The sequence below is a fragment of the Papaver somniferum genome, chromosome 8 (assembly GCF_003573695.1).
Source record: "Papaver somniferum cultivar HN1 chromosome 8, ASM357369v1, whole genome shotgun sequence".
Lineage (NCBI taxonomy): Eukaryota > Viridiplantae > Streptophyta > Magnoliopsida > Ranunculales > Papaveraceae > Papaver > Papaver somniferum.
The window spans coordinates 28,226,091-28,247,135 of record NC_039365.1 but is presented as its reverse complement, the minus strand read 5'-3'; the positions used below and the strand labels follow the sequence as shown (position 1 = coordinate 28,247,135).

Here is a 21,045-nt window from a genome sequence, read left to right as displayed (position 1 = left end):
TCGATTCACCAAAGTGTTTTTTTCCCGGCTTTGCAACGGTTTTGGCTGTTGCGAAAAGGTTTAGCAACAGCCGACTGTTGTTGCTATATTATTGTCGCAACATCCTGAAGCAGTTGCGAAATTAAAAATTCGCAACTGCTCCATAGCAGTTTCGAAATTTATAACCAAAAAAACTTAGAACGGCTAAACTTAGCCGGACCGGGATTTATTATTCTGGTTCTAAATTTAGCAACAGTTTCCGGTCGTTGCTAAATTTTTGAAGCATGAAAAAAAAGTCAAGTCAACTTGTCCTTGACTCAGCCAAGAGTTCCCTGTAACGTTTTCAGGCCGAATTCAGGACAAATCCAGGCTACTGAGTGACACATTGAATGCGCACTAAACAACAAAATCTTCCACTTGAACAATTTATTCAGGCAAATAACATACAATCAATATACCCAATGAAGTTCAGTTTCCAAATTCATGGCAAATCTCGGCAGAATACCAATGAAAGAGACATTGAGTGCCACACTGAACAACAAAGTCTTCCATTTCTCAATTCAGTTATGAGTTCACATATGAGTTCAAAATTCAGAGATGATATAAGCTAGCATAGAGTAAAATTAGAACCTCTAAGGCATACACTAACTACTACTTTAGAATCATATCACAGAGGTCGTAGCATTTTTGTTTTCGATTTCTCCTGATGTGTTATAACTGGTATGAAGGTTCTAATTTTATGTTTCCAGTACTGTGTATGAATAGAATTTCAGTACTGTGTATGAATAGAATTTCAGTATAACACATACCTGTCAGCAAGGGGTATGAATTTCACCATCTTTCCAGCATGTCCTGTTCTACCAGACCTGCGAGAAAGATCTTATAAGTGTTAGGAAGCTTGTAACGTATCACCTGTATATAAAGAGATGATATTACTGAACAAGAGATTGATGATATGCAAGACATATTAAGGATATACCATGACTCTCAAATGGAAAGCATCCTTCCCAGCAAACTTGGTCATGTACTTGTTTCCAACATCATAAACTCTAATGGACACAGAAAGGGAACTCACCAAATAGACACAGAAAAGGAACTCATCAACTCCTTACTTTTTCATGCCAACATCATAAATCCTAATCTTTGGGTCAGGTAAACCACGACAGTACCTTGACTTTGGGTAAGGCTTGTTCTTAATCTGCCTAAAATACCTAGCAGGTCCTGCAATATTTAACCAATGCAACAAGTATAAGAAAAAATACTCAAACCTTTTTCCAATTTAACCAATGCAACAAGTATAAGAAAAAAATACTCAAACCTTGCTCGAGTAACTCATATTGTATGTCAATAGTGAGTAACAAAGATAATTTGCTTAAATTTGGTAGCACATAGCTCATGTCATATCATAAACAGACAAATAAAATGAGAAAGAAAACAAATCGGTGAATGAGAGATAATTGCTTAAATGCACTGGCTTGCATGGTTTTCCAATTTAGCCAGTTTTACATACAAGAGGAATTCTCAATTTGGTAAATAGAAGTATAAATGGAAAGGCATTAGCTATGGATTGGGGGAGAACTTACTTCTACCCATGGATGATTTATTCTTCTTCTTCTTCTCTTCCCAACGGTTGTTGCTGCTCTAGCTAGGGTTTCCAGTGTACATTAACTGAATAATGCACACTGGGGCATAAGTTGATCTAAATCCTCACGCAATTCACTTGTCACCCAGCAATAATGATCATTACCTCGCAAAAAAGTATACTGAAGGTTAATATTCAACCATGTAAACATGAAAGCATAAGCATAAAGAAAAGTATGTACCAGGGATTGATATTCCCCTCTAATGGCCTTAGTTGAAGTCACCTACCTAATCACATAAAAGAGAAAAAAACCACACACATACGTACAGAAGTTTAATAGAAACAAGGGAATCAAAGTAAAATAGACTTATATATATATTAAAGTTGTTTCTGGTGAAGTTAGATACTTATGCACAACTGCATAAAGTCTTTCTAAGCATAACTGCAAAAGAGTTTTATGCACCACTGCATGATAGTTACATAACCGCTATGTTCAGCCTAAGTACAAAAGTGTGAACATAGTCAAAAAACATAAAAGCCATAAATGTCAGTTGCTTGTATGTGCGATATACGATGGCTGAGATATCCATGAAGCATATGGCATATCTCCAAAAAAGTTGATTCACCCTTCTAATCATACTTGATGCACATCTTTGGATGAACCATGTATCCTCCAATTCCAACATCTTGAAAGGTCGCTGCTAATCTGTTAGCTTTTACAGTGCGCTCAACTGGCAGGAGAATGCGATCAAGCGAAACCTTTGCAAGATTAGGTGGTACAGGCAAGCCGTGACACATAAGTCCAAATTCACCAGTACAGAGTTTACCAATAGCACAGACTTCACCATCCATGTTAAGCAAGGAACATTGTTGCATATCACCTGTTGCTCATCGAGCTGGAGATATGCGTTTACCAGGTGAACTTAAGTTAACAGGAGAGGCTTCAGGAGATAAATCTAAGTGACCAGGTGAACCAATTCCATGACCAGATGAACACGCCTGAGCATGTGAACTAGTCGAGGAAACATATGATGCTGGCATTGCAGATTGGATATCCTTCACAGCGTGACATAATTTTCCCAAGCCGCCGGTCAGAAGCTCTATCTTACCACCTAGTTCATCCACTTTATGCTTCAGAACTGCATCTTTAGACTTTAGATCATACACTTTAGCACGCACAGGAGCAGAACTATCAACTTGCGTACGAGAAATGGGTCCAACAGCACGAACCCATCCCCTAGAATCCTTTCCAAATGCTTCAATCAATGCATCTGTGTTTGCTGGCGGAGTACCCGCATCTTGCAAATCTTTGATCAGTTTTTTCTTCTTCTGAATCTCAGCCTGCGGTGCCGAGTATAAAATTTTGGATTTATAAATCACGATAAATAGTATATGTAAAATTTCAGAAATGATACAAATGGAAAATAAGCTGACTTACAACAGCTGTGCTTAGTACCGAAACACCCATTTGGGTTGAAACCATCTGTTGATATCCCAAGGGTCACATTACGCGACTCCTTAGCAAACTCTGGCGAAAATCTATCAGCACATCGCCAAGCTGAGGAGTCCACAGGATGCCGCATAACATTGATATGTGACTGAGCTCTAAAGTGCCAAAGCATTAGCTCTGCTATCCATGACACGCTGTACAACCGCTACAACCTAGGAATTAATGGAAAGTGTCTTAAAGTCTTTTGAGAAACTTTAGTAAGTTTTCTCTCCTCATTGAAAACTTTCTTATACCTAGGTTCATTACAAACATGACACTTAACCATTTCACTTCTATCCTTCCAATACAAAATGCAGTCATTTATGCATGCATCGTAAGTTATATAATCCATTCCTAATTCTTGGATCATCTTTTTTAGTTCAGGGTACTTAGCTGGGAGTGTATTTTCTTCGGTAAGCAACTCCTTCATCATTTCTAAAAGTACAGTGACACCGTTGTCTGAAAACCCATACTGGGTCTTAATGTCATTCAATTTTATAGCAGCATTCAGTGTTGTCTTTCCTGATGGACATGAATTGTACAATGGTGCCCTAGCACGGTCATATGAAGATTTACGCTTCCTACTACGGCTAGTTTCAGCAGGACAATGAACAGTATCATGTAATCCACCATTCTCATCTACACCTTCTACATCAGGTTGGACTATATGATCAGATGCTACATCGCCTCCTACATTTTCAGCTACATCTCCTCCTAAATTAGCAGAAAAATATCCTCCTACATTTTCAGCTACATCTACTCCTACATTGTCAGCTACATCTTCTCCTAAGTCGCAGCTACATCTTCTCCTACATTGGAAGCTATACCTCCAACCCTCTCAGCTGCTACTGAGCTTTCCCCATGAAAACGCCACATCGTATATGTCAAATCAATACCATGTCTTAGTAAATGAAATGAAATTTCACTAAGCAGCTCTAATCCTTTACTATTCTTGCAACGTCTACAAGGGCATGAGAATAACGAACTATCGCCACCATATTTATGCAAAAACTCTATGAATAACCCTACACCTTGTATGTATTGAGAAGATTTACCGCTACAACTCATCCATCCCTTATCACATTCCATTACCCTACACTGCTGATCCTAAAAAAAGATATCTATGTCAGGTAGGTACGACTCAAACATATCATATTATGTTATATTATACCATGTGAAATAGAACAGATAATGAATTGCATAAAATAGTACGCAAGAGTATAAACATCCATATAAATAAGAATACAATGTGGCTCAGAACCATACTGTTGAGTGTGCAGTAGCCAGCAGGACCATTATAGAGTCATGGATTATGAGATACTAATTCAAACATGAACTTCGTAAAAACACCCACAATAACCGAGTTACAAATATCCCCCTCTTAGTCTTAATTCTACATTGCTATACCAACCCCCTTTCCCCCTGAACCAAATTAAACATGATAATGTAAACCCAAAACAAAAATAACAGAAAACCAATTCTTTCCCCCTCTGATGATATTAGATATTTAACTTCTCTGACATAGGTACAACAAAAACATATCATACTATGAACTGAAAGTTACTTAAAACAAATTAGTTAAAGTTTTAATTTTTTTGCCTAGCATATTGCAGGATATTATGAACTGAAAGTTAACTTCAAACAAATAAGAAAAATCTTCAATTTTTTTGCCTAGCATACTGCAGGATACTATGAAATGAAATTTAACTTCGAACAAATTAGTAAAAGCTTCAACTTTTTTGCCTAGCATACTTCATGATACTATGAAATGAAATTTAACTTCAAACCTATCATACTATGAACTTAAATAAAACTAGCAAACACCCACATCTCACAATAAAATGCATCTAATACACATCCAGATTTCACATAAATAACCCTAAAAAGGAAATTGGAAAAGTAAAACCCTAGATAAAATCAACCCTAGATCATCAAATCAGCAAACACCCATATCTCACAGTAAACTAAATCTAATACACAACCAGATTTCAAAAAAATAGACATAAAAATTGAAGTGGCAACAAGCAGATTTGACAAAATTAAAACCCTAAATTAAACCTAAAATTTATGAAATTGAAACCATAAGAGAATCAGAAAGAGGAAATTATACCTAAATCGAAACACCCAAATCTCGCAGATATACTTCCAACTGCAAAGATGGAACCATTAGTTAATAAGAACTGCAAAGATGAAACTGACCTAGCTATAAAATCAATAAACAAAGTACCGTGTTGGTTCTGAATTAAATAACTCACATTTGCAGATCTTATGTTAATGGTAGGGAGAGGAGTTTTTCTTCAGAGAAGTTTCAGATCTGGAAATAATGGAGGAAGAGAGAGTTTCAATGGAGTTAGTAGAGAAATTTTGCGGCTGAGAGCGAGTCGTACAGGTGAAAAGCGAGGGAGTATTCCCGCTCGGTGAAAAGTAGGGTGAGGTGAAAGTGAAAAAATGGGTTTAACCCAAGTTAAAAAATCTGTTCCCAGCACTTAAACTGACAGCTTAGAATGATGTTGGTGTTACTCTGCACACAAGTGTTTGGCACGCCAGGTATTTTCAACAGTTGCAATTCGCAACAACTGAGGAGCAGTTACAAATTTCGCAACTGCTTAAAGCAGTTGCGTATTTCAGAGCAGTTGCAAAATCAGTTGCGAATTCGCAACTGCGTTAGAGCTGTTGCAAATTTTAATTGCTATTCCGTAAAAATGGTGTAGTGAATTGATTATATTGATACTGCCAGTTCACATAGACTACAATTCAAAGTTTTTAACCACAACTGTCTGAGAGTCTTCCTTATGCATAACTGCATAAGAATCTGCCTGAGAGTCTTTCTTATGCACAACTGCATAAGAATTTATATGCTAGCATGATAAGCACAAGTACAAAAGTGTTCAAAAAAATCAAAAAAAGATAAAGCACAACTGCCTGAGAGTCTTCCTTATGCACAACTGCATAAGAATCTACATGTTAGCATGCTAAGCACATGTACAAAAGTGTGAACATATATAAGCAAAAAAAGATAAAGCCATGTGTTGTTAATAAAGTGATTAGCGAGCATTATATACGATGGATGAGATATCTCCAAAAAATTAAGTTGACCTCCGACCAGACTAGTCATTTCTGATGCACTTCATTGGATGAAGCACGTATCCTCCAACTCCAACATCTTGAAAGGTTGAAACAAACTTGTTAACTTTCAGGACTGGTTCCTTTTTCTTCCTTTTCCTAGTTCCAGCACCACTATCTATTCTAATATTTTCATCTACTATGGCAGCACCATCATCCTCAACAACATCTCCTAAATTTTCACCCTCACCTATAGAAGGATCAACAACTACGTACATCTCCTACATTCTCAGCTACATCGCCATTACTAGTGTTATCCACATGTGACTGTGCTTCTACTTCTAACTTTTCCCCATGAAAACGCCATGTCGTGTATGTATAAAGAATACCATATTTCAGCAAATCCAATGAAATTTCACTAAGTGGCCCCAATCCTTTACCATTCTTACATCTACTACAAGGGCATGAGAATAAGGTATTTCTTCCACCATTTCTATTAACAAACTCTATAAATGACCTAACAACTTCTATGTACTGAGCAGACTTACAAGGACATTTCATCCATCCCTTATCAACCATAGATGACATATCCTATAAACAATATCTATGTTAAAGTTCAGACAGTATACGTACACTACATCAATACAAAATCAGCAACATTTTTTGATATGATATCTACTACAGTTCTAACATGTACCTATGAATTTGATCTTCACACAAAATCAGATTAATGAAAAAGATAGTATCATTTAAAACTATACTAAATCCATTCCATGAAATTGATATATCTACTTCAATTATAACCCGTGTGTACATTTCTAACAACAAATGAATACAACCAAACAATAAAGCTAATTGGCTATCCAAACAATAAAAACATATACTTTCTATGCAATTAAAGCTACATGTTATAATTGAAGGGGATATAATTCTAACATGTAGCTTCAACTGAAACCTAGCGATAGAGTTGCCGAAGCCCTTAGGTTAACGACAGAAACATCCTCTCAACAAAGAGAGAATGAGCTACAAGTAGCTTTTGAAATTCACCACTAGGACCATTTTTATCATTCTCACTGAGATTATATCAAAATAAAATCAGACTTACAAAAATTATAAAGTTCAGTCCATACAAACTTATAAAAGTCTCCAAGTTCAGATATTATACAAACTTATAAAAATTCTTAAGTTCAGACCATACAACTTATACAAATTTCTAAGTTAAGAAATTATATAAATGTCTTTAAGTACACCACTATAACCATTTTTATCATGCTCACCGAGATGCTATTATCATCAAACTTCAACTAAACAATATAAAAGTAACCAAAATAATCAAAACAATTTCATAGTTGGATATACCTTCTTAGTTTTCCTAAACCAGTTCTCCTTCAAACTCTAATGAACTGAACTTCAGCTCTTCAATCTTGACAAACCCTAACATGGAAAAAAAAGGAGGGCATTAGATTCAGATAAACAACAAACCATAAAATGGAAAGAAAATATAAAAGGAACCAAAATAATCAAAATAATTTCATAGTTGGATATACCTTCTTAGTTCTTCTTAAACCAACTCTGAACAGTTCTTCTTCAAACTCTAATGAACTGAACTTCTGTTCTTCAATCTTGACAAACCCTAACATGGAAAAAAAAGGGTATTAGATTCAGATAAACAACAAACCATAAAATGGAAAGAAAAAAATAAATAGAAAAAATGAAATCGAAAGAATCAGATTCACAAGTGAAATTGAAAAATTGAAATCAAAAATCATACCCTAAAACCGAAAAACTTAAATGAAACCCTAGGATTCGATAAACTTAACTCAAAATATCTAAATCCTGGAAATCAAAGTCTCTGAATCCTAAAAATCACAACTGAAACCCTAGACGTCAAAATCCATAAACCCTAAAAAAATATGTCAAAAATTATACCTGATGATAGAGTTTTGCACGATGATAGAGTTTAGAGATTGAGAATGAAATACAGAGTTCAACTGAGCAGATCGAGATAGAGATGGATATGGAGATGAAGATGGAGATGGAGAGAGAGGAGAGACTGAGTTTTTGTGCTTTGGTGGAGAAAAATGAATATGGCAATCGATTAAGGGCAGTATATACCCTAGATTGGGATTAAGAGTGGAAAAAAAGAAGAAGTCTTGACTGAAGTTTGATTGGGGCGTGTTTATAAGTCTTAGTGTTTCCGACCACGCACGTGGTTCACACGCTTGAACCCATAGCAGTTGCGGTTCACAACCTTGCTTGCGAGGTTGCAATATTGGCAACGTCAGTCCTTTGTTGCGAAAAAAAAACAGTTGCAATTAGCAACTAAAATTTCGCAACCGCGCTAGTGACGTTGCAAAACTTGGTTACGAATCCCTTAAAATGGTCTAGTGTCGATTGGTTCCCGTTCACCTTGATTTATCAAAAGACGGAACAAAAACTCATAGGTTTATCTGTGGGAGACAGATTTATCCATTCAATAGACTTTTTTGTATGAGACAGATTGGTTAATCAAGTCTTTGACTTTGGGTCGTAGCAACTCTTAGTTGTGGGTGAGATCATCTAAGGGAATCAAGTGGGTAGAATCCTAATGGGGTTCAGAGACGTAAGGAGTGCAACTGTACCTTGATCAGTGTGAGATTGGTTAGGGATCAACTACATTCCAGTCCGAAGTTAACTTGGAGTAGGCTAGTGTATGTAGCAGCTTAATACAATGTGGTGTTCAAATCTGGACTAAGTCCCGGGGGTTTTATGCATTTGCGGTTTCCTCGTTAACAAAACTTTTGGTGTTTGTGTTATTTCTTTTCCACATTGTATTTGTTTATATAATTAAAATATTACAGGTTGCGCGTAAGTTCAATCAATTGTGAATCCAACCTTTGGTTGTTGATTAAATTGATTGACACTGATATTGGTTTTTTATACCGTCTAAGTTATTTCTCATATTCAATCGGGCTCGCAAATTCCTATTTGTTTGATTGCAGATTGAATTGAGAAATTGAGATATAACTCTTTAATATACTTTTCTTAAGATTGGGTCTGACTGTCTAGTTGATTCTCTTGAAAGTATATTGGAGTTAGTCCATACAGATTGCTATGCGAAATATTGGGTGTGGTTGTTAGAACCCCGCTTTTTCAATAATGATCAGTCCATTAGTTAGGAAGAGTTATTCTTGAGAGCAACACCCGCGGATGAATGACATGCTTATCAAATCCCAAGGGAAAACACTTAATAGAAGAAAAAAAGTAAGAGATATTGTTACTTAGCTCAAGATCAAGGTCTCGGGTTAGATTTTGGATCAAATATGAATAAGCAACGACGAGTATTTAAAATGCAGTATGGTTTAGTTATTCCGGTTTTTCTTGTAGCAGCATATCATAGGTGAAAAATGCTCCATATAATTAGACCAAGGCTTACTAATTAAGCTTACATTCATGTATTAACCAGTCATGTAACAATACCACTTGAGTGAGAAAACAAATCGCTAATGTCACTGTAATACAACGATAAAGTCACTATGTGATGATACATGTGACCTAAGTTCGAAACTTGTCAACATCAAATTCTTTACCAATAAAAAAATCCATGGTTTTCTGAAATGTGGGTCAACAAATACCAACGTTTTGGCTCCGGTTCCCCTGTACCCAGGGTAGTTAATATCGCGTATCGGTATCGTATCGGTCGGGTCTTATACACCTATACAGGTGATAATATCTGTTTTTACAGGCGATACATCATTTAATATAGAATTTCAAATAATTATAAAACCATAGTAAAAAATAATAAGAATCATACACATATCTCAAATTTCCAAAATACAAGGTGGTTTATTAGCCAACGTTGTGATTGTTGTCCCATTATGTCGGTAAAACTTTTTTATTATCCTTCATATTTATCTTTTATATTCCTCTGACTTGCAATCGAAATATGGTTTCCATCTGATATCTTAGCATATAGTCATTGATTTCATATTATAAATATATTAGGGCTTTTTACCTTCTCCAATTGACATTGTACTTGTCTGTAGAGACTAGATGCATGTTGATGAAAAATTTATTCACGAAACCGATATTATCGGTGTACAAGTAAAACCGATATATCAGTATGTACCGGCCTGTACAACCGATAATATCATTTCGTATTTGTATCGCCAATATTTTTGATATCGTATAGGTATTTTCCGATATCCGATAAAAACCTGTAATATCGGCCTATACGACCGATATTGACTACCTTGCCTGTACCCAAGTTCACTGTCTCCCGGTGTCCTTCCAACCAAATCACTCCACGTGGCATATACTTTTCACTTGGTTAACGCGGTTAGTGATCATAGTTAACACTGCTAACAATTGAACTTCTCCATGAGAACATTGTTATGTGAAACCCTAACCAAGAACATAAAGAAGAAAGGAAGGATCCACATAAGATTATCTTGAATCCGCATCATATATTTTATTTTGAAAGATGGTGGATTTTTTTAACAAGAAAAGATAAACAAGTAGCAGTTAATGAACAAAAGAGAACTTGAATCTAACAATCTTTTGTGATTGAGATATATTTTGAGTATAACATCCGTTAAATAAACTTCTTCATTTGTGCAACAGCCGTAAGGTTGATAATTAGTTCTACAAATAAATTCTCTAAAATTGGGACACTATTAATCATATTTTGAAGAATATATTTTAAATCATCATAGTTGCCCAAAAACATTTTCGGTTTCGATTTGCTACTGTTCTAAAATCAATGAGTTTCCTCTGTAATTTTTTAAACCAATTATCAATCAACGTTCTTAAAGATTTTCTTGGAGGAAGTTCTACAAGATTTGTTACAACTTTTGGAGTTATATTCTACAGTATTTAAAGGATGGTAGAATTGAATTATCTATAGGTTAAGCTATTTCATCAGAGTATCAAGCTCCTCTTAACCAGAGAAGGAAAGATGGAACCAGAGAAGGAAAGATGGAAGTTGAAGGTACGTTTCCTTTTACTATTTATTTTGATTTTTTTTAAATTATTGGATAAAGAGTATTCCATTAACTAGTTGGAAACCTAACAAGCTAAGCTCCAAAAATATACTACTACGATAATTCAACAGGTTGCTGTGTTAGCCTACCAGCGAGTTTTATGGGTAAGCTAGCCAAGGAAGCCGAAGTGGATGTGGTTGAGATTGTGTCACAAAGGGGGCAAACTAATTCTACCTTCCATATTAATTTCTGCAATATTACACCATTTGGGGTTCGAACCAGGGACCTCTTGGAATGCATGAAACTTTGAAAAACATGGATGACCAGCTGAGCTAGGTACCCGATTATCCTTTTGAGTATTTACTTTATTAAATTATTTAACCGGTTACGGGAATCGATGACGTTAATTTCTTAGTTGTCAAAATACACGTGTTAATTTCTTATTGAAGGGTACAGGAAGAGACTTGGGTACAGGGTTCCGGAGCCCAACGCTGTAGCTGTTACGCCTAAAAAATAAAAATAAAAATCCATGCTTTTTGGAATGTGGGTCAACAAATAGCAACGCTTCACCCCTGTTACGCCTGTATCTAACGATTTAGAGCCGTATTCCCAATGATGTTGTGAATTTTAACTACCTCAGGTTATTTGTGGGTCCACAAATAAGAACACCTTTTACTCTTACTTTCTGGATGACGTGTCTATTCTACTGGTATCCAACCGTTTCGTACACTGACATTTCTTGGCGCGTCTTCGGTATCTCAGAAAATGAAAAAGAAATAAAAAAATAAAACACATTATAATTTCAATCTCTCTCTACTCTTTCCACTCACACAACCATCTCTACTCCTGAAACCCTAAAATGGAGAGCAATCAAAGTTCGTTTTCTTTCTCTGTAAAACCCTAGCTAGTTTCTTTAGTTCTGATTTTGAATCTTCTTGTTCTGGTTTTTACATTTGCGTTTTCTGATTTTGCAGCTCCAAAAAAACTAGAACACCTCGATCTCAGGACGGATAGAGATGAGCTCAATATGCTGTACTCTCCATGTATGTATTCCTCTACTTCAAAATTCCCTTTTTTTTTTTTTTTTTTTTTTTTTTTTTTTTTTTTTTTTGCGATTTTGATTTTGAATTAGTTCGACTCTTTTTGCAGGCGCTATGTCAGCGTATTTTGATCTTCTCAATTCTGCTTACACAGGGGACCTTGATCGTTTCAAGAGTAAGCTCTAATGTAGTCTGATTATCTATGATTTATTTTTTATTTTTTCTGAATATATTTGTATGTTGTTTTTTTTGGGTGATTTTCAGAGGTAGCTTCATGTTACGATAAGAGAGGTGAAGGGTTATCAATAACGGTCCAACGTCTTGTGGATGGAGATGGAAGAGGATCTCTTGCTTTTGCTTCTACTGGAGGAAGAGTGAATGTTTGTAGATACTTGCTTGAAGAGTTGAATCTTTATGCTGATGTGAAAGATAATCATGGTAATATCTTTCTTTCTAATGATTTGGTTTGTACTTTTGATATATTTCTTTTCTGATTTGGTTTCAATGTAACTTTGATTTTTGTTTCGGTGGAGATTAAACTCCAGGAGAGCAGATTTCACTATGAGCTGTTGTCCATGGATTTAGTTGTTGTTCGTTATTGATTAGGAAAAATTGTTAGGGTAATTCTATTAAGTATGATAACGGTTGTCAACAAGATGTGGTGGATCTTCTGGAAGTTGTTTGCTTTAACTATACAAATTCAAGCACTTCATGAAAGATTTCAAGTCCCCTATAAATAAATTGTTGCTTGTTAAGTTTGTCCTTTTTGGGGTTGATGATTTCTTCATGACCTATTGTTCGCTTCTTGATTCGCGGCAGCCTTCTTCCGAAGGATGTGATGGGACTAGAATACTTTCCATATTGTGCCTGAATAGACATGGTTTAGGGGGGACTGAATAGAACTTGGATTAATTGTTTGAACAATCACGTTTGCTATTTTTCCTAACGATCCACGTGAAACATGAAGGGAAACCTCTTCAACTGAAATAAAAATTAATCTTATTGTTGTTTTTGTTTTTCAGGTGCAACTCCCTTATGTTATGGAGCTGTTAGAGGACAACTTAACACCGTCGAGTTTCTTCTCGAGGAGGGCGCCAATCCTGATGGGTCAGAAGATCCAAATAGTAGAGCTAATACTCCTTTGCATTATGCTGTCTTGGGAGGTACCTCCCATATCTTTAACCTAAGAACATAAGTTGTACATTTTTCTAAAACTGCCTGTTCTCTGTTTATGTATGTATGTCCTTGTGCGTGAACTTGTTAATATTTTCCACTTAATAGCAATTTGACTTGGTATATCGATGGTAGTTTCCTTATCTAGACACAATTGCATTAAATGTCTACTCATAGACGTAACGACGTGCAAAGATCTGATTAGCGGGCAAGGAAAGCCCATTCCTAGCTTAAACTTTTCCCGCTACCCATATCCCAGTAAAATTTAGTTTATTACTACTTGTTGTTATCCTTATTTTATACAACAGTCTAATATTACCAATCTATATGTATCCAGCAAAACCATCGACTAAGGCATCCTTTCTTGCATCTTCGCCTTAACTGATGCTATGCTTTTATGAGTTTCATCAGTTGTATCTTTAAGAACATGGAATACTTGAACTGTCTAACTTACTGTTATTCCCAAGGAAATCATTCTTGTAGATAATCCCTTTCGACTCGTTAATGATCGGCATACAAGTAAAGTATCAGACTGATTTTTATCTGGTAGGAAAAAATCCCATTCTTATCTTTGTCCTTTTAAGGAAAACTTTATGTTAGGACCGTGCTACATCCTACAAGGACTGAGCATTTCCTTTAGAAGGTACTGCGTATAAAAAAAAGATTGTTCTTAATACTGTTATGTGGATATATTCCAATTTGATAAGAGTTTTTTTTTTTTAATTTCTTATTTTTCTGATAGATATGTGTTATTTTATCCAGATCATTGGGCTTTAGCTTTCCTTGCAAAAATTCTCTTGCTGTGAGACTCTATTCTGCATTAGACAAGCATGCTTGGTTAAGGCTTAGATGAACCTTCTCAAAAACTTTTAATCCTCCATGAGTTCATTTTTTAGAAATTTTTTATGTTGTTTGGGGTTTTCTGGAGCATTGGAAGATTGAGGCTTATGGCTTACCTCTGGCCACATAGTGGCAAACACTTGGTACATGCATATTTACTTTAGAAGAGTTAGATGTATACAGTATACATGAATGTGAATCTGTCGGGAATCTCCTACAGTGAACCTTCAGATATATCAAAATGTGTCACCTTGGTGCTCGGTCTAACTAGAGCAATGTAGACTTCATGTTGCTACTTCTTATCCCAAAAATAGCATAAAGATGTAGCCTATTTCATCTGTAATATATATTTTTCTTTTTTGCATTTGGATTTTGGACATACAAATTGGCGTGGATATCATATGCCGCTTTATCTGCAGGTGATAGAAAGATACAGACACTGTTACTTTCAAAAGGTATTCGCGTTAATGTTGCGACTAGGTCTGGCACAGCCCTATCATATGCTGCTCTTCTTGGCCGGGTTGATGCTGTTAGAGTTTTGTTGGATCACCATGCAGATGTGAGTAGACTTCTCCACCACTAAATAAACAGTTATTCTTTTTCAAGTAGTTAGAGCAACAAAGAAAAATAAAAACAGGGCATTGTTACAATCTTTCAGTTATCTTTTATATAAAAAAAAGGAGATATTAGGTTCAGCAAATCTATGCAACTCCTTAACTTGCTTGTGTATATGATGACTAGATTATCTACTTGAAAACAGTTGGAGTATCGTGTAGTGTACAGATGATTTTTATCTACAATTGGTTTTCCAACTTGGTTGGGCTATTCACTAAATCTATGCTCCTTCATGTATGCAGCCTAAAGTGGAGTTGCTTGGTGTGGTTACACCGGTAAATTCGACTATTATTAACAATTCACTGCAAATCATGGATCTTTTACTACGGGTACAAAAAGGTCTCAATATAAATTCACTGCAAATCATGGATCTTTTATTAACAAGTTGACTATTTCAGAGGTTTCTATCTAAGAAATGTATTGCAGGTAGTAACAATATATATTTATCTACTCCGTACTCACATTGATTACAGTTCCTGCTTGTATGAAAAGACTCATCGTGTTATTTATCTGTTTGACCATTTCTGAGTAAAACCACTAGTAGGAAATTTTTAAAGTTATATTTGAGTTTGGTTCCGAACTTCTTTTTCTTAGTTTGTGCCATTTTCTTCTGTCGGTGTATAGCTCGTTTTCTTGGTCCAAAGGTGATTGTTAACTCAACATATGAGGACCGTCAGACAAAGTGGTGCTGCACACAATCCCAGGGACGGGTATCCTAAGTACCCATACCATGGTTAATATGGATGGCATGGATACATCACCTTATTGAAATTATGATGTTAGAAGAAGATACTGTTTAGCTTGCTGGTCATAAGTGCACATAACTTGGATATGCTTAAAATTAATGTTTCTGGTTCATTATAAATTGAAATCCTGAACAAAAATAAATTAAAGCATAATAATGTGAAAGATAATTATGGACCTGTGCAGATCTCTCGAAACATAATACTCTGGGCCACATGCTAGTGTAAATCTTATCTCAGAATCTTCTTGAAGATGTAGTGCTTTGTCTTCCTAAACTTTTATGTAATTTTCCCGCATATCTTGATAACTAAAATCTTACCTTTCTTTTTTCGCATGTATCTAGGCAGGTGCTGATCCAAATGCCAAATCATGTGGATTTGCCCCTCTGATATTGGCAGTAGATTATGGGCTAACACAATTAGTTGTGCGCTTACGAGAGGCTGGTGCTGATCCAAATGTTACAGATATTGTATGGATACCTAATACTTAGCCGCTTAATTAATTTATCTCCAGTTCAAATCATCTTTTATTTCCATATAATCAAGAGAATTGACAATACCATTTGAGAGAGCTGGGTTGACTGGATGTCGGCTTATTTTATGATCCAGCTAATGGAATCAAACTTTTTTTGTATTTTTTAAACACAGAAAGGGATGACTGCGGTAGAAAATGCTGCGAAAGAGGGTAATAATGAAATTGTTGAGATTCTATTTCCTGTGACTTCTCGCATTCCAACATATCCAAATTGGACAATTGCTGGACTTATGGAGCACGTGCATTCTGAGGCCACCAAAAAGAAGAAGAAGGTACGGAATCTTACACAAGTGATGGGTTGACTTCTAATTGTAATTATGTGATAACTTGAGTTGGAATGCCTTATTTATCGAGGAAAATGAGAGGACATACTTCTGTCTGTTTCCACTTACAGTAATCCTTCACGACCTCGCCTTTTTCCTCCATATGTCATTTGCATCAATATCAATATCAAATGCTGCAGTTGCCTGACAACTATTACCTAGCAGGCCCTTATGTTCGGAAGTAGAAGTACATTTACAACATTATACAACCCTTAAAAGTGTACGCTATGGGATAGCCACTTACATAATTAGAGGCCCTAGTTTTATCAAGAATAATAGACCATTGTATCTTTTACAAACTTAAGCAGTTAAGGTTGCAGAGGTTACAAGGACAAGGGAAGAACTAAAGGCTTTAAAGCTCATCTGCACTTCTTATGTTCGGAAGTAGAAGTACATTTACAACATTATACAACCCTTAAAACTGTACGCTATGGGATAACCACTTACATAATTAGAGGCCCTAGTTTTATCAAGAATAATAGACCATTGTATCTTTTACAAACTTAAGCAGTTATGGTTGCAGAGGTTACAAGGACAAGGGAAGAACTAAAGGCTTTAAAGCTCATCTGCACTTCTTGGCTTAAATCTTTTAGAAAAACCCTGTAATTCAAAATGAATAGAAGAACGCTAAAGGAAGTGAAGGGACGGAGGCATAATGAAGTAAAATATGTACATCAAAGGATAATATGTGTCATGTTATGATGAACCAGTGCAATAACCATCATTCCACATCTCCTATTCTTTGTTGCCATTACTGCCGTTTTACATTTTAAATGCCTTGTACTTCCAGTTTGTTTCTGAAGTCTTTAACAATATGAAAATTTCGAACTTTCGAACAGAAGAAACCTGAAGCTTTTGAGACGTTTTTTCATGGAAAAAGGAACGGGGCAGAAGCATTTCACAAAAAACAGTACTTTTTGGCAGCAGAGTGGTACTCAGAGGTATTTATCATTACCTTTGAAATCAAATGACCCCTCAGTGAGATAATGGTAATTGAATAACATTTTAGTGGTGATATGTAAGAGTCAACTTAGTTTCATGAGTTAATTTGTATAGCCTATTAGTGTTGTTGCTGATGCCGAATATTTATGTCTTCAAGCTTTACATCCATATTTCTGATGCACACAATTAATGAGTACAGATGTACAGTGGTAAATGAATGTAGGGTTTGTTATCAGCTTGTTTGGTATAATATGCATGTTAAGTTCAACACGGTTATTTGGTGCTTCCTTTTTCTTCCAACTCTACCATGAGTATTTGTAGTTCCATCGTAATAGACAATAAGATGCACAATTTTTCAGGCGGGGCAAGCAAATTGCTTTAACCTTCACTTAATCACGAGTAACTAAGGTGTACATCACATTTCCATTATATAGTAGACTGAGTGTATGCTTCCAGAGTAGACTTAAAGATGAAAGCTACCATAACTATGATCTTTAAAAGTGGACTAGTAGTTACTAGGGGTTGTTGGGCTTCTGGTAGTGCATGGATCTATTGGAAGTTAGGAACTGATTTATGTCGTGGTATTATCAATCATATTAGTAGCTTATCAATTGCATTATGAAGTTTGTTTAGACTTATTACTATAATGTTCATTCATATTATCTATAATTTAGAGGACTTATTAAGTGGTATGAAATACTGTATTACAATAATGTTCATTGATATTCATCAACTCTAAGTCTGGTTATGGAGGGAAAAATAATAAAAGATCAACAACAGACCCCGTGAAATGTTTTCAGCCAGCCAATTTTTACATGTGTCAGACTTTGTTTTAGAAGTCCTAGTTTCTCACTGTCTGAACTCTGAACTACTTTCTACCTTTTCATTCTTATAGTCCTATTTTTATGGTTTCCTCTTGTGAGTTGTGAGTTGTGACTGCTTTCGCAATTAAATTTTGGTGATGGAAATACAGGCGTTGAAAGTTGCTCCAACAGATGCAACTCTACTATCCAATAGGAGTGCGTGTTATGCATGTATGCAAGATGGAGATGAAGCGTTAAGGGATGCAACTGAATGCATATCTTTAAGGCCTGATTGGCCGAAGGCATACTACAGGGCAGGCGTAGCACTCAACATTCTGAAAGTCCGTGTCTTCGCCTCTGCGTAGCCTTTTCGGTTTTCCCCAGACAAAGCACATTTTAATTTATTTGTTGAATTTTTTATCACAGAGGTACCGCGAAGCAGCAGATGTCTTTTTGAAGGGTTTGACGCTGGATCCTACAAACAAAGAGCTTATAGATGCATTCAGGTTCAGTTTTATCGACCTTTATTAAAAAATTATTATTAATCATGTCATTTTTTAAGTGCTTGGATTCCCTTTCAAATTTGGCAACCATTTTGTTTGTCTAAAGGTGTCCCTTATTTTTCTAGATGTCAGTCTCTAATTTTGCCTATTAGAAACGTCCTGTTCCTTATTCTAAAGAACTTTGTCTAGATTTTAAGGCACATTTTTTAAAAGCTCAAATCTGTACCCACCAACTTACATGGCCAGAGGGTTTACTGGTCAAACTCCTTTGAATCGTGTGATGGGGGGGTGTGTTCATGACCATGTGGAATGTCAGTCGTCAACGTTGCATATTGTTTCACAACCTTTATGATCCATAAACTCTGACGGTGGGAGAAGTATCATTTCTATTTTGCCAAATCTGTTTGTATTTTGTCTGGAGCAGAATAACTAGTACAGTGTGAAAACTTATTTTATTTATTAAACCTTCTCATATTTTGGTGTATTTTGATTTCTCTTCTAAATCCGAAGCCATTCTGTTATTAAATCTGAAGAATCTGTCTCGTCTAGTAACAAGAAACTCTATCATAATTTTTTTCTGTTCTGGCATGCTTTGTATTTACCTCCTATCCGTGCTTACAGGTCTGCTAATGAAGCCAGATTGAAGTCGATCATCCTACGTCCATAGGAAGAAGAAGATGGCAATGGTAGTAAACTGATAACCTCGACTAGAAGACGTTTATGTGACCAATTTTTGTGTAGGTAGTACTGGAAGCGGTTTTGCTAACATTGTAACTATTTGCGGCAAGCCATAGGGTTTTTTACTTTAAATAATTAGTACTTTTCTACTATGCTTGGAATTTTTTGTTGATGAAGATTAAAGGGAACTCTATTAACTTCTTATGCCACTAGTAGGTCGGTAAATAAGTTTCAGTTGCCATTACAGGCTAGACATTATCCTTGCTTACCTCTTCCTTTGTTTCGGGTTTTAGATGATTGATATGGATTTCTTAACTGAAGTTTTTGATCCTCCTTAGCATGAACATGTGATTTTGTTGGAAAATACTCCCTCCGTCCAAAATTAATTGAGCTATTTGGTTTTAGACTTTGTCCAATAATTGAGCTATTTCACTAATTAAGAGGAAATATGTATAATTTGATAGGTATGTTTATACTCGTTATGTAGGTGTTTTAAAATGCTTTCTAACAGTATAAAATTTACGAAAAACCGTGGTATAAATCATTTCTAAGTTTTAATTTCCTCCTTGCCTTAAAATTTGTGCAAACTACAAATAAATCTTGGACGGAGGGAATACTGATTATCCCATACCATCAAAATATGAGAAGTCGATCCACTTTCAATGTGGTACTCATGGAATGTGATCGCAATTCAAGATCGGTTTTAATGACATAAGAATGAGTAGAATCTAGGGGAGCATTATTATTACTCAGCCAGTACAAAGGCTCTCCTCCGAGCAGTTTGCTTACCTCTAAGCATTGCCTCACCGAAGTAACCATTTTGGCGGTACAAGCTGATTTTGGTGTTCCAGGATCTTAACAAAAAGTCTGTATGGACGTGGAAAAAACGACACAAAAAAACCGCTAGACACAATGCATGCCTCCCTGCTCAACTCCCGGGGGCAGGGTTCATTGGGACCCACAAATTAGAACAAAAACCCGTGAAAAGACGGGTTTTTTCATAGTCTTTTCAGCGGTTCGTTTAGAATTGCTGATATTTTAAAGAGATCAACAAAGTTATTAGAAAAAAGCCCTAACAAAAGTTATATATATCTTAAAGAGAGCAACAAAGTCTTAACAAAAGTTGAAACAGAATGAAGAAGCTAAAGGAAACGCCAAGTGGAACCAAGAAACATTAAGAAATACAACAAAATAGAAGACATCTTAGATGAACCTAAGAAACAAAACACCAAACTAAAAGTTGTCTGCCAGGTTAAGAATGCAAGCTACAATTATGTAAGACTTTCATTGGCCTCCTCTATGTTTAAGCCCTTATGATTTTTCACCACATCATTAAACATATATTTGCCATTTTCTTTAGAGGAGGGGAAACTTAAACCCATTATAGAATCAAAATCCATGAGTTTAACTGCTGAAATTTTGTCAGGATGAATAGCAGATTTAGCAGAACATTTTGTTCTTTTTTGTACTTAACATACCATTAGGGAAAAGGCCTCGACTCCAAGATTTGTCTCAGACAGAGATGGATTGGTGATGCTTATCTCTATGGCCTCCAAAACCGAAGGGGCTGAAGCGACCTCTTGTTGATCTTCAAGCCCTTGAAATCCATTACATGTTTCAAGCCAAGGGGAATGAAGGATCTGAAGATGAGGAGCTTGCCCATTTCTTTTTTGAGTTTAGAGAGACGATTGGGAAAAGAACGGTAGCTCTGGATTTAGAGAATACTTTTCTAAATGATTTAAGAACTGTTTCCGAAGAGGACAGCTTCGAGCTACT

The 21,045-nt window shown here is 35.8% G+C and overlaps 1 protein-coding gene across 2 annotated transcripts; it reads left to right on the top strand.

Moving 5' to 3' along the window:
- The first annotated feature begins 11,873 nt into the window (after positions 1-11,873).
- Positions 11,874-19,521, top strand: LOC113303290 (ankyrin-1-like). Of its 2 annotated transcripts, none has more exons than XM_026552314.1 (13): positions 11,874-11,949; positions 12,049-12,117; positions 12,224-12,289; positions 12,379-12,552; positions 13,137-13,277; positions 14,547-14,686; positions 14,985-15,071; positions 15,830-15,955; positions 16,134-16,292; positions 17,183-17,284; positions 18,259-18,429; positions 18,515-18,594; positions 19,213-19,521. In XM_026552314.1, exons 1-13 carry the CDS (start codon positions 11,934-11,936, stop codon positions 19,256-19,258), a joined length of 1,377 nt encoding a protein of 458 aa, XP_026408099.1. In that variant the 5' UTR covers positions 11,874-11,933; the 3' UTR covers positions 19,259-19,521. The 2 variants fall into 2 exon arrangements, with proteins under 2 accessions (XP_026408099.1, XP_026408098.1); XM_026552313.1 differs by having other exon boundaries at positions 14,985-15,081; positions 15,834-15,955.
- The last annotated feature ends 1,524 nt before the right edge of the window (positions 19,522-21,045 follow it).

What these genes read in the sequence shown, in the direction of transcription:
- LOC113303290 (XM_026552313.1), top strand. An exon ending in TTTACTACGGGTACAAAAAG is followed by an intron (nt 15,082 to 15,833) that starts GTCTCAATATAA and finishes GTATCTAGGCAG; the next exon opens with GTGCTGATCCAAATGCCAAA. An exon ending in CCACCAAAAAGAAGAAGAAG is followed by an intron (nt 16,293 to 17,182) that starts GTACGGAATCTT and finishes ACTTTCGAACAG; the next exon opens with AAGAAACCTGAAGCTTTTGA.